The 14,389-nt window shown below is 40.5% G+C and overlaps 1 protein-coding gene across 3 annotated transcripts in view; it reads left to right on the top strand.

Moving 5' to 3' along the window:
- KCNC1 (potassium voltage-gated channel subfamily C member 1) overlaps positions 1 to 9,887 on the top strand; it is a 107,316-nt gene extending 97,429 nt beyond the window's left edge. Inside the window, exons 3-4 of one of the 3 annotated variants that reach the window (XM_079308429.1) lie at positions 4,127 to 4,315; positions 7,134 to 9,887. In XM_079308429.1, coding sequence (XP_079164555.1) covers positions 4,127 to 4,315; positions 7,134 to 7,198 — 254 coding nt within the window. In that variant the 3' untranslated portion in view covers positions 7,199 to 9,887. Of the gene's footprint in view, positions 1 to 4,126; positions 4,316 to 6,313 lie in introns of all 3 variants that reach the window. The other 2 variants (XM_079308430.1, XM_079308428.1) reach the window with 2 other exon arrangements.
- The last annotated feature ends 4,502 nt before the right edge of the window (positions 9,888 to 14,389 follow it).

The following is a 14,389-nucleotide window of genomic DNA, read 5'->3' as shown; positions in this document are numbered from 1 at the left end:
ACATCTTCAGCAGAACGAGGAGAAATCTATCCACAGATTTGTATTCAGACATTGACTCATGGGTGACTATGCTTGGATTCCATGCTGTGAATTGTGGGGTTTCTCTCAGCCCTGTTTCAGTCAAAGTGATCCTGTCAACACTGGGAATGATCCCCTCTGAGAGCACCTTTCAACTCATGCAGCCTGTGGAGTGAGTGACCCCTGCACAGGTCTGTAGACACATGGAGAGGTGAAAGAGGTGGAGGTTGGGGGGCACAGCTGCACTCCTGAGATGAAGCAGTGAGAATTGCCACCATGCCTGACTCACACATGACTTCTGACAATACCTACAGTAAGAAGGTAGGCCAGGAACTTGTTTCTTGGCAGCTGTTGGAGAATGGCAGAGTTTGCTCGAGGGAAGAAGACTGGGGTGACTTTCCCTGTGCAAGAACCATTTCAGTGCAAGTGCCACATTTCTAAGCATAAATCAATAAATGTACCATACAATTATGTCCACTGATACTCTGAACATAAGGTGCATTCAAACAGTTGGAGAGTCAGTGCCAGACTTTTGCTTATAACCAAAACCAGCAACACTGGTAAAAACACTGCAACAATTTGCAGCCATTTGCTGTGGCAAAAGAGATGAGTAATGGAACAGCAGGTACATGGGCAGCTCTACTGTGCTTCTCCACAAAAAGCAGAGTACACTAATGAAAAATCCAGGGATATTTTTTAGAATCCCTTCCCCATATTTTGAAATCCAGCATTTGCTCCGAAACACACAAGGCATTTTCATATACTTTTCTACAAATGAAGAGGGGTGAGATAGGGAAAGAACAAAGCAAGTGGAAACCACACAAATGAGGTAGTTGTGAAACAAACTACTCACCTGGGAAATATGCTGAATATTTTCTTTAGTGTCTCAGCCAAATCTCTGCAGGAGAATGTTTTGAGCTGGTGCAGTTAGCTAGGTATTCACAGATAGGACAATTAAGGAGATAAGGTGCCAAGCTGAGAGTCAGAAGATTTTGTTGTAAATAACCTCTTACATAGCAGTAGGCAAGTCTCCTCACTGCATGGTAGTTTCACCCATCTGTAAAACAGAAATGATAATATTGACTTCTCTTCATAGAACAGAACCTAAATAACAAAAAATGCTCCATGAGACTAATCCAGATTCTGCTAGCAGGGATGGAAGGATTCATGTGAATTTGATAGGCCAGAATCAAACCTTAGAAGTTTTAAGCACCTAGAAATAGTTGTCATTAGTATAATGAGATTCAGAGTCTCCAGACAGCAATGTTTGCCTAGTTTTTCTTTATTTGGAGTTCTCTCAAACACAAGGCCAGTTTTGGAAAAAGCAAACATTAAATTGAAATTTAAGAAATCGATCTGAAATAATGTAATTTCATTATATCTTTAGACTTTCTTCCTAAAATTGTTCAGCATGTCAATCTGCTAGTTAAAACAATGGGAACTTCTAGCTGTGGACTGATGGCATCAGTGATGTTTATGTTTTCTTTACTCCCATAACTGACTAACCACATACCTCCAGAGAATTAGATGCTGTAGCCAGTGATTTGGAACACAACTATTCTACTCAGCACTTACTTATATACACCAGCAATAGATGCAGTGTTCTCTGCTGGCAATTTCTCTGCTTCCTAAATATTCACCCAAATTGTCATTGTGGATTAGCATGGCTATCCAGAATGTGATCCCTAAGGCATGGCCCATGACTGTAATGTTCAAAGGACATTAATAGGATAGTTCAGTAATTTGCCCACATCTCCAGCTGCTCTGTTCTCTTTCTCTTGAATGGAAATAAAATAAAAAGGTTGTGGATTTTTAACAAGCATAGAGGAAAAATCATCAGTGCTAAGAGACCCTGAAGGGGCTGTAAGAGCAAGTTCCAGCTCAAGCTACTAGAAATTTATAATGCAATTTAAGAAATTAATTTGTAGAAGGTCAATTTTGTTGCCATTCAAGCACAACAGAGCCTGCAACTGCTTCCAAAAGAATCAATGGCTGTTACCAGTGAGCAGCCTGACCCACAATGACTCTGCTCAGAGATGTTTTGAGCTCCTGAGACAGACCAATTCGCCCTCCACCACCACCAATTTCATTTGCAAACCTGGGCTCAGGAGCAGCCGTGGGTGTCTCAGAGATTTCAATGCAGAGCTCTGCTGATTCAGCTGCCTCCCTCATTTCAGGATTGGAGCCACCAGCTTGTAGCAGTAGAGGCTTATGAAGCAACCCAGTTCTTTGCTCCTCCCCAGGAGGACTGCAGCTCTCCCCAAACACAGTTAAGTGATTTTTAAATACACGGCTCAGTACCTGCAGTGTCACGGTTTCTATGGCAGCCGTGCCAGGTTTTTGTTCAGAGTGGTATTAAATAGCAGTGATTATTATGAGCAGAAAGGAATTGCAACTCAGTGAAACCTTAAAACTGTACAATCCTATTGAAGTTAGTGTCCACAAGTATTAAAATCCCTTATAGCTTTTGCCACATTTTTAAATGTGTTGAGAGATCTATTTACTTCATTGCTCACAGAACAGAACAAAACATTACTACATCCCTCTCGGGGGAAATAATTGGCTGATTCTGCACAAAATGGAGGCAGAGGTGAGATGTGCAGCAAAGACTATTCATGTTGTGACAAATCAGTGACATATAAACAGAAAGGAAAGAAAAGGCCTAGAATGCAATTACTGGTGCCTGATAGATGCATTATATGTGTCATGTATGTGTGTGTGTGTGTGTGTGTTTGCAAAGTAACAAACATAACTTGAAAACACTTCTGCCTTCTACTCTCATCTGTTCTCCATCACAGGATCAATCACGCCTCTAAACCCTACCTAACTTTTTTTTTCTTTGGGGCTTGTTTTATTAGTCGGCTTCAAAATAATTGCAAAATAAATGACAATATTATACAGCATTTAAAACAAGCTAGCATATGAATGTAGAAGGGGACCTGAAATTAAGTCTACCATTGAGTTTCTTTCCTAAAAGACTTGCAGGATCACCCATTGCCTTACAGTGTCTAGGTAATAAGCATTGTGCAACCGAGGTGTAGGATGCTGCCAGTGCCACTCAGCTAACGTATCTCAGCATTTGTGGAGCTTCAGAAAGCACGTTCTGACTGTTTTTCCTTCCCTTCAACCAAAATACTCATGTTGAGCTGTGCCATATTTCGAGTATATTCTCAATACACTAATTTGCACTTTAAAACCCTAAAAAAAAAAAAATCCTACACTAAATAGCACTTTAAATTGTTTTGTAACTGTAAAAATCAGTCACACAGAGAAAACATGACTCTCAGTCTATCCTCATGGGAATGTGTGGAGCAAAATGGGCAAATCTGACAACCTATTTTCATTATTTACAACCAAGAGTAAATTTTACTCTACCTAGTTTCCAAATTCATGGCCTGCTGTAGTGTTTTGTGTACGTAGTGTCCTGTGCTGGCATTGCAAATACTGTATGTGTTTCAGAGGAGAACATCAGAAAATGGATTGGGTTTTCTTTAAATCCACGTTCTGCTGTCGTATTTCCATACGTAACGTACTCTGTGTGTCTAAAACGTGTGCAGCCATTCTGCATGACTGATACCAGAAATGCTGTAAAACCATCTGGGTAAATTTTGGGGAGGGGAAGAGCAGGAATTTCCCCCTCAGTAACACCGCACACGGGTGTAAACCAGCACAAACAGAATATACTCAAATAGTAAACCACAACTCTCAGTCCACTGCCTCTCCAGAGCTCTGAGCGACAGTAGGCTCCATGGCCAGCAGGTCATCCATGCACCATCCGATGCCATGCAAAAACATACTCTGATTTCTAACCGTAGTCTTCTGCTCGCAGGACTAGGAACCACTGCACGCCCCTTTCTGAAAGGGCCCCTCAGTGCGGACCTACAGGTGGCTGCTGTCACACCTAACGGGATCACCTTTTGTTTCTCCTCCCACTTAACAGACTTTATTTTATTTTGGTGCAGTGCACACGAACGCAGTGTCTAGGACAGATGTGCTACCTTTTAGAGTGTCGCTATAGAAGTCTTTAGCTGTGAACCCTTAATTTGCAGCTGGAACTCTAATAAACAGTGCATAGTGTTTCAATAGCCTTCTGCTTATATGTTTGAAGATTCGAAACTGAATGGTGAGGTGGCCAAGGCGGCGCTGGCAAACGAAGACTGTCCCCACATAGACCAGGCTATTACGCCTGATGAGGGCCTGCCCTTTACCCGCTCTGGCACTCGGGAGAGATATGGACCCTGCTTCCTCTTATCAACCGGGGAATATCCCTGCCCGCCTGATGGAGGAATAAGAAAGGGTATGTAGCTGGGGCCCTGTGACCACGTAGCTAGCAGCTGGTTTAAGTAACGAAGGGAAAGTCAGCTTAGCTGTAGCACGCGATAGTGCGCTTGCTGTAGAGATGCACGTTTGGGCTGGAAACCACCACCTGATGTCTGCATTTGGAGTTCCTAACCTATTCATTTCAGAAAGAAAAGCCTGAGGAGCTGTAACTACCCCATGCAGCTATGCTAGGCAGTTGAATCTTCCACTTCAGCTGGTGCAGGAAGCTTTAGTGGAGAATGTCCTTAAATGAGCCCATCCTCTAAAGAGAGACCAATTAATGTATCATAGCAATGAAAGTTTGCCACTTGGAAAGCTCACAGAGCTTACCAGACTCTGAAGAGCACAGACTTGGAGGTGGCAGACAGAAGAGATAAAACACAAAAGCAAAAACGTACTCAAGAAAATGTGAAATGATTATTTAGTGCCCTTAACAGAGCGCTAAAACAAAATATTTGGATATTCGTAGCTGGCTAGCTCAATAGAGAAAGAAAAGCATGAACATGTGTTGGCACAGGTGTCTTAAAATTAGAAAATAAACCATCTAAAATCCTTTCATAAATAAATCATTATTAGTTAGTTTCTCAGACTTCTGACAGGTATGAATCTCTCAGAAGTAACTACATTTTAGTTTGCTAATGGTCAGAACAAACTATTTAGTAACAGAAGCAAAATCCCATTAAAAAACCTCCCTTCTTAAGAGAGACTGTTTTGCCTAAATAATTTAATGTGAGGCAACCATACAAACCCAAAATTAGAGCTACATCCATATGCATCAAAGTTTGATAAGGAATGGGAAAATTGAAAAAGAACTCACTCTCTTCAAATCAGTGTTTACCACTGATGTACTGTACATAGTATAAGATAGAGTCAATATTTTAAAACTGCAAAGATTGTATGACATAACCATACCCTGAGTATGGAGTATAGAATTCCCATGTGCCATTGTATGATGGGCAATAGTTATAGTAAATGCCAGTTATAGATAGTGTATGTATTTATAAGTCTAAAGCTTATCATCAACAAAGATATAGTAGGACCACAAAACTTTCATATGAAAGTATATCCTCTAAAATTTACCTTTGTAGCAAAGCGTTTTACTTGATTCTGTATTGGATAAGCATTGGCCGTGTTCATTCAGCCTGGGCGAGTTCAGGTGGTTCCAGTGGATCAGGGGAACACTCCAAATGGCACATCCTTTGGGATGGGGAATGTATGGTTTTCACGATGCACTGCAACCTCCTCTCGTTCCTGAATGAAACAGAGGCTGGTTGGCTAAAGAGTAATATACGTCAGCATATTGTTGGCCTGTTTGAAACATGTTGAGAGCATCTTAATTGTTGTTCCAACAGAATTTCATCCATAGTTTGTGCAACTCTCTGTACACTTGCTGAGCTGTTTACGTGCATGCCTGAAAAAGAAAGGGGGGAGGGAGGGAGGGAAACTGAATGCATGCAATTTTGTTTTCTTTCTTTTTCATTTCTTTTCTTTCTTTTTTTTTTTTTTTTTTTTTTTTCATGCTGAGAACAAAGGAGTAGTATCTCTATAGCAACACATTCAATTCTGTGGATTTTGCTTGTCCCCCCTCCTGCCCCACAAAGATACCACAAACCTTAATTTTGCCTGTGGTCACAATGCATGAAGTGGAAGGGAGAGGTATGTGTGAGTGTATGACGGGAACATAGAAAATCCCTCCCACTGACTCTTCTTTTTTTTAGGGTACAACCATGTTGCTGCCTGTAGGATCAATTACATAGCCTGACCATCTTGAGAAATGATGATTTTTTTAAAACATGTATATATTTTAAACTTTTTTCTGTATTTCAACGGCCTTCTGAGTCATGTTGCAAGCGATACTACTCTCGGCATGTCCATGCATGCAGATGCTATTGAACTGGCTACAATGTTGACCTCATTCTTAGTCCATTCTGTCATTGATCCAATGCTGTACTCTGCATTTTTCTTTTAAATGAAGGTTACGAAATGTCACGGAGCCTTAACAGCATAGCTGGCATAAGTGGAAAAGCGATAGGATTATCCTCAGTGTCTGCGCCCTACAGCTCTCCTAGCCCAGTGAGACGTTCTTGGTCTCCCATCCCATCTATTTTGTAGCATGGATCAGTAGCAGAGAATGGTCTAAAAAGCTTTATTTCAATTAGCCTATGCGATGTTGCATATAGTCCAGGTGACTAAGTCTGAAGATGCAATGTCTCACAGTAGCACCCGCTGCAAACGGTGTTACTTCTGATGCTTAGGTGACAACACTCCTAAATAGCACTCAGATGACAATAGGCAGGCATTGGCGTAGTACTGGTGGGCCATACGTGCTGCATGGTATCAGTACATAGGATGAAGGGTAGATGCACCAGATGGCTTCCTTCCTGGTGCATCCTGCTGGCATATGCTTATTGTGGCTAATGGTGGATCTACTGGCTCTGTGTGGAATGGGTTAGGCGTTTAGTCGATGCTGAAACATGCCAACGATGGAAGATTTTGCTTTTCTCAGGATATTTTTGAGCCATAGGAACCCTGCAGGAGTTTGAGCAAACAAGCACAGTAGGATGAAACTTTGCATGGGCACCTATTTTAAGCTGAAAGCAATACTCAGACACACTGTAGAGAGGTCTCAGTCTGGCTGACTGCATGGGAAAAAAAAATCCTGTTGAAGAAGAATATGGCTGCCTCTGCATGTAGCTATTTCACCTTTTCCTCCTTCCTTTAACACTAAGATGCCGAGCTTGATGTGAAAAGCGCAGGGAAGAAGCTCAAGTACTGATTGTATTCTTTACATGCAGATCTTTGCAAAGAAAGTCCAGTCATTGCTAAATATATGCCAACAGAGGCAGTCAGAGTGACCTGACAAGGCAAGATGGAGATGAACATTGATGGCTAATAAACATCTCTGTGGAACTGTGCAGGCATAGAAGACCTTCTCATTTGGACAAAGTTAACTCGCTCCATGCAGGTTTTATGGATGATTCTTCGTGGTTCTGGAGTTGTACTAGAGATGCAGGCTTTTTCTACGGCCAAAATGTAACAAAACTGTAGAAGATCTTTTTTTTTTTTTTTTAATCTATTTTTTTTTCCATAGCATGACTTGCATGAAGACAAAAATGAAAATGAAAAAAAAAAAAAAAACCAAAACAAAACAACAAAACACACACACGAGAAACACTGCAAATGTATGATTAAGGAGAAAAAAGAAAAAAAAAAGGCAAAGTTAATATATTTTCTTTCAAAGCTCTTTACTTTTACATACATTGTTGTAGCCAAAATGTAAAACATTATAAAACTGTACATTTCTTTGCTATGGATCGCTTCTTTTTGTATACAAGATACAGAGTAATGGTTTTAAAAAGTGCAATCAGGCAGTCATCGGTCATATTGACCACGCCTTCACAGTTCATCACACCAACATGGAAATCAAGAACTTTTAATCCAACTAGAAGTGTATAAAAATAAGAAAAACTTTTTCCTGTCTGTTTTTGTTGGCATGCTTGTGACACATGGGACCTTCCTTCGGACCTGACAGTAACAGCTGGTTAATTTTCCAGCTCTGGTTATGTTGTATTTTATTGATGTATAGATCCAACGTAAAGACCCTTCATAAATTGTTCATATTAAGTAATCAGTATGAATTTTAAACAAAAGAGGTGTTATTTTAAAACTGGGACTTATAGTACAAAATCAGGAAAATACTCAAGTATAAATGGTCTCAAAGTTTAAGAAACAAGACAACAGCATTGTATGCAATTTAGTACTGAGTAAAATGCATGCACAATGTTATGCAAAACAATTCTAGCATGAAAATAAATTTTGTATCATGGTTTCAGTGCCTGCTGTATAGTGTAAAGGGGAATCCTTTTCTGAAGCAATCAGGGGTTTCCAGAGACTTGCTTCTAAAATCTTGAATAAATACAGTGTTCTCAACAGAAATGTAGGAGAAAAGCTTGGTATTGCTTTGGTTCTACAATGCTAATTTTGGTTAGTAGATAATAAATGAAGCCTGCAAACACTTGATACAACCGATGTCTAAAGAATTCACACCATTAGTAATTTTACAAGGGAAGATTAAAAACCCCTTTAATGATCTAGGTATCTTCCTTTTCCCTCCTCAACAATAATAAATGTTTGTCTTTTTAGCTGATTAAATGAATTCAGTTTTTCTTACTTCTTTGGGCCCCGTCCTTCACTTGTTCTTCACTGAGCCACACCAGTCCACCTGATACGAAACTGAAGGAAATCCAGGTGTCCGAGTCGCACTTGGTTTGCCACACAAAACATGCACCAGTAAGAACTGAGAAACACAATGGGATTAAGTTTCATTTTAGATGCTACAAATGACAACTATGAACTAAGTGCCAAGAGCATTCTAGCTGCCTGAGCTTTTTTGGTAAAGTACTTCTGTAAAGGAAGGATACACACCTTTATCGTCACATGAGGAACTTCAAAAGAGCTGGCAGTCTTCTAGGCAAGTTACAGCATCTGCAACTGCTGATGGGAATGGAAAGGTAAAGAAATAGTATCCCTACAGTCTGGAGGATGTAGAGACTAAACCCAAAAAAACCCAGAAGAAAGATTCATGGCTCTGGTAAGTGCTAAATTATACACAAAAATCCCCAACTGCAGCTGGACCTTGTCGTCACAAAACTGTGCTCCAAAAGAAAAACAAGGAAGACCTCAAGCTGTGTTTTAGGAATAGAGAAAAGGCTGATAATCTCAATTTGTACATAATTAGAGAACTCCTTTGTAGTCCTTGATACAGCATTATGTACTTGATTTCTGCTTTAGTTTCTCCCAAGAACTATTTTTCTCACATTGTTTCTATGCCGTCATTCTCAGAAGACAAATTTCTTACCTCCAGGGGTAAGATCCAGATTCATCCAGGATTTGCTTAATGAACAACTTTTCCTCTTACAATATATTAAGAATGCAGAAAAAGATTTATCTGCCCCATTTTTTATTTAACACTGACTCAAGGGCCCAGGCTAATTCTCCATTACCATAAGGAATAGCAACAATTCAGCCCTGTAAATCCCATGTAGGTCTTCACCTTCCACTGCACTTTGCATATATCTGATCCTTAGAGAACAGGCTGCGTAAAACTGTCTTTCTGTGCTACCTTTTTACATTCCCCACTCTCATTTTCATTTAGCATTCTCTGCTCATTCTGATTTGAGGTAACCATGTCTTCTGGGTGACTTCTATAAACCCTTCAGAAACAGAACCCTGCTTTCCATCCACTACCCTTCAGGAGATGCTCTAAAGCTTAAGATCTGTTTGACCTCAGATTTCCCCTTGCACAGCAGTGGCAGCTCTGACAACACAAGGGAGAGAGGAAAACAAGAGAAGTGGAAAATCTCAGAAGCTGTTGCATTGAATCCTACAAGAAATTTACCACATCCTCCCAGCTGCCTTGCAGTTAAGGAGCTTTTGCTCAGGCATTATGATTAAAACATTAATTCCTTCAAGCCTGCCCCCTCTCCCTACAGGAGGTACATATCTTATTAGAGCATTAAAACTATACATGTGGGTAGATTCTGACTTTAGGCTTCAGTAACACCACCAGCTACTTCTGAGTTCACACCACTGCAAGAGCAGGAGTTGGTTTTGCAGTTCAGTTACATTCTGCCTGTTTCCTGCTAGAAATGAATATCTGTGTTTCCTCCTCTGTAAACTCAGCTTTCAGGAGTGAATTCCCACCTCTAAGACCCAGTGCTGGCCCTTCATCTGAACCCATTGGCAATGAGTGGCTTTTTACTTGCTAACATTTAAAGCACAACTCAACCACACCTCCTACACATACAGCCTTTCCTCTGACTGCATGAAGGTACTCGCTTTTCTCTGGACCAACCTGATATCTCTCCACAATGGCAATTTCAGACAGAAGAAATTTCTGAGAAGAGGTTTCTGCTTTCTCACTCCAACAGAAAAAAAAAAAAAAGAAACCCTAGCTAAAACCGCTATGATAACAGTCAAGCGCAGCAGTCATTAATCTGGATAAAGTGATTTTTCTTGTAAATTGCCTCCTCTTGCCTTAAAGTTTCAGGGCCAAAAAGAAAATACATCACTGAAATAAATGTCTGCTAGGACAAATGAGCCAACTGAAATACAGAAGAGAGCAAGCAGGGCTAAGGCAAGAGCATTCAAAAAGGAACTGAGCACAGAGCTACTTACCAAAAAGATATCCTGAAGATATTACCCTGCCAGTTTGCATATCCCTTTCAAAGGTTCAAAACAAGGCAGCCTACTTCTCTGCTTTCCATATATATATCCTGGAAGGAACTTAGCCTCTGAGCTCACATACAAACTACCTTCCCTTCATGAAAACATGCTTAAATTATGCAGACTATTTTTAAGTCACTCACTTACTTGAGTTTGAGCATAAAATACCTGTCTGTTCAGGACTCCCAAAGCCTCTGCATTCATCTAGGACTACAAGTGCACAACTTTTCTCCTAGGGAAATACAAATGTTCATTTGCAATCAAGAACAATACTTGCATTCAAATTGACCTGAATGTTAAAAACCAGGTCCAGAACTGCATCTCTTGACTCTCTTTATGTGACAAAGCAAATGCTATAACAAGATATCTCCCCTGTCTCAGCCTGGCAAAGCCAGGTTTTCAACTCTCAATATTCATTTGAACATTTAAAAAACCATGCAAGTACATAGGTCCAAACATCTCCAGGTACCAAACATTAAAAGCTTGTGCTCCAAGGTTTCCCTTGGTTTTCCTGCTGCCCAAGCAAGAGATTCTTTGGGCAGCAAAAGGCAAAATGTTGGATTTGTGTTAGCCCAGCTGTCCCTCTGAGGTACCTGCAGTGCCTCTGGACTCCAAGGGCTTGGCAGGGATGACACAGTGTGTGCAGAGGCTGCTGACTGTGAGTCACAGCTGCACAAGAGCAGGCAAGGCTCAAGCCCAGGGAAAGCAGCTCCGGAGGGGCCGCGCTTTGCTGGGGTGGTGTCACTGCAAGTGGGTGACTGGAGAAAAGGCAGCTCAGGAGGTGGGAAATGAGAAGGGCACAGGATGAGTTTGGAAAATGGGTTATGCAAGCAGGAGCAATGGAAACAGCAATCAGCAGTGAGTGGGAAAGAAGAGCAAGGAGAGAGGGAAAGAGTGGTAGTGAGATTTACCCAAAATAGTCATCAAGAACCACTAGCCTACAAGGTAGAGCCTTGGCCTGGGACTCAGGAAATGAGAATTTTATTCTTCACTCCCCTGTGGACATGCTGAGTACCTTGGTTGGGCCAATTTAAATTTTTGTGCCTCAGCTTCTGTTTCTGTGACATTATCCCCTTTTTAAAGTGTTCTGATGTCAAAAGAGAAGGAATAGTTATTACAATCTATCTACTCAGAATTAAGGCACCAGAGGAGAGAAGTGTCTCTTCATTATTTAAAAGATGCCATATTTCCTTGTCTGCAGAAGAACACAATGCCCCTGTAGGAATCCCTTTTCTTTTGTACTTTAAAACAGAGGATTATTATGGAAAATGATTAAGCACCCACACAGTTAAAATGACAGAGCATTTTCATTACTGATTGGCAACTCCTCTGCTGCCCTAATTTAGGTACCACATGTCTTCATGCATTCAAATCAGTAAAAACAAAACAAAAGCTAAACTCACTTGACATTTGCAGCCAAAAACTAAAGTCATGTCAGAACATTAAAAATCTCTCAGTTTTGGCCTCGCTTCTAAATACAAAAAAAATGGTAAAAACGCAGTCTGCTAGCAAATTGTGCATATATACTTAAAAGAACTATGGTGACCATGGAGTACTGGAACTATATTGAATTGAAATTCTGCAACTCCACTTACAAAGTCTGGACCAAGACCTGAAGACACAACTCCTCCTCAAGTAGTATCCAGATCATCAGGATCTGCAACAAAGCAGCCTGGAAACAGATGAGGAAGCTGGAAATGAACTGAGAGAGAGGCTAGACAACACAGGAATTGGACTTACACTCCACCCCCTACCAACCTGCAAAGTTGCATCTGGAAATGAGATTAAATCCAACATGTCACAACATAAAAATGCCAGAGAAAATTTTGCAAAATAAATGCTACCCTTGCATTTTCTCATCCTTCAGCTTTTATTCAGGAATAACTATTTTGTTGTTCTTGTTTCCAATCAAGAATGTGAAGAATGTGTTCTCCCAATACTCTAAATTTATGCTTCCTCACTCTCCCACAAGGAAACACGTGGTTCATCCAGGCCATGATTCAAACAGAGACTATTTTCACTGCTGAATATTTTCACTCACATACTCTATTTCGATGTTTTACAGAGGCACTGTTGAGTAAAAACTGCTGCTGCATTAAAAACAGGTGAATGCTGAGACAACAGACTGATGAATCTGAATGAAATTCACAAATAGATCAAGAATGTGCCTGGCTTCAGTCCTTTAGCATCTAAATGGGTTACAAAATAACAATGGCTTTACACATGCAGATTCTCCAAATTAACTTCAAAGGCACATATGATACAGACCTACATCTTCAGTTATATTCCCCCAGTAGAAGGCTATTTCCACAAAAGCAAAGCACTTAAATTCAAGGCTATTATTCTTTCTAACATAGGGCAAAACATGCAAGATCAGCATTTACTGGGAAATAAGACCTGCACAAAAGCTAAAGGAAAAGAACAAAGCCTGCACTACCTCTTTTTTGCACCTGTATCAAAATACTGATATGTAAAAAGTTAGAGTGGCCAATTATTTTTGTGTCAGTTGGAGCTGTCAGCAAATTCCATGTGAGCACCACTTTTCTACTGTGCACATTTTGATCCACAATCAAAACCACACAAGGTGATTCTCTACCCCAGGCTGTACCCATTCCAAGCCTTTGAAATTTTCAGCTAGTAGTAAATGGCATAAGAGAGACTCAAATAATGATTAAAAATTCTGGAGTCCCTTTAAAGAAAATACCTAGCTAAAAGAAAAAGGCCAAGACTTACCATGTACCATAAAAGTATCAAAATTGCTCAGAGTGACCAAGATCTGTCATCGTCTTGACTTCTAACACAGAGAAAAAGAAACTGGAAGTCCCTAAATCACTTAAGTCTTGTTTAAATCAGATCTAGAGTTCATTGAATCAAATGGAAAAAATAGTAAGTATTTGGTTAAATGTTGGACTAGATCAGAGGCCTGATCAAAATATTCCTGAGTCTACAAGGTGAAGACACATGTTGCTGTTTCGGCTGAGGAGAACTGGAAATTTCAAAATGTGCTATGAAGGAGAAAAAACCCAAACATTGCAGGTCAACAATTCACATTCTTATAAATAAACAGTGGAAGAGGGAGAACAATAACATCCATGAGACAGAATAGTTTGTCTCTCATCTCACTCCCACCACACCAGCAGGCTGGAATGCTGTTATGCTGTGAGATTATTCAGTCCTCAGGAGCTGTATCTTAGCTCTGTCTTCCCCCTCCTTTTCCCTATGTTTTAGCTGACTGTATCAGGCTCTCTATTGCCATACATTTAAATATTTTTCCATGGGCACCTTTCCCTCAAACTGATCTCCTTCATCAGTTGTCCATCTCTAAGTGTCACGACTCAAAACATGCCATAAAAAGCACAATCAAATCACCTTCTCCCACTCTCCCCACAATTTCTCTGTGCTCAAAACATGCAGCTGAGCAAAAGCTCCTGACACTCATTTAAAAGTGACCTTTATGGTGATTGCAGATGGCAAGACTAGTCAGACACCAAAAGGACTGCCAGCATGCAGAGAGAGAAGTCAGTGTCATGTAAGAAGTGGTGACTGGGCAAACAAACCATCTTCCATCTCTCAAATGAGGACACTTCAAATACAGGGCCTGGAACGGTGAGCACAAAAGCATCAAGTAATTCAGAAAGCCACACCAAGTCAAATAATATCAGTGACCATCAAGAGCCCCAAACAAATCCCCCAGGAGACAAACTTCTGACACAACACACACATTGTCCTACCAACATTCATTCTTTGAAATGGAACAGGATTGTCTTGCACATGGAGGTTGCATGAGTAACAACTGCAGATCTCTTAGGACTTCAAACAACAGAAA

The sequence above is a fragment of the Erithacus rubecula genome (genome assembly GCF_903797595.1).
Source record: "Erithacus rubecula genome assembly, chromosome: 6".
In the NCBI taxonomy this organism is placed as follows: Eukaryota; Metazoa; Chordata; class Aves; order Passeriformes; family Muscicapidae; genus Erithacus; species Erithacus rubecula.
This window is presented reverse-complemented; position numbering and strand designations above follow the sequence as displayed.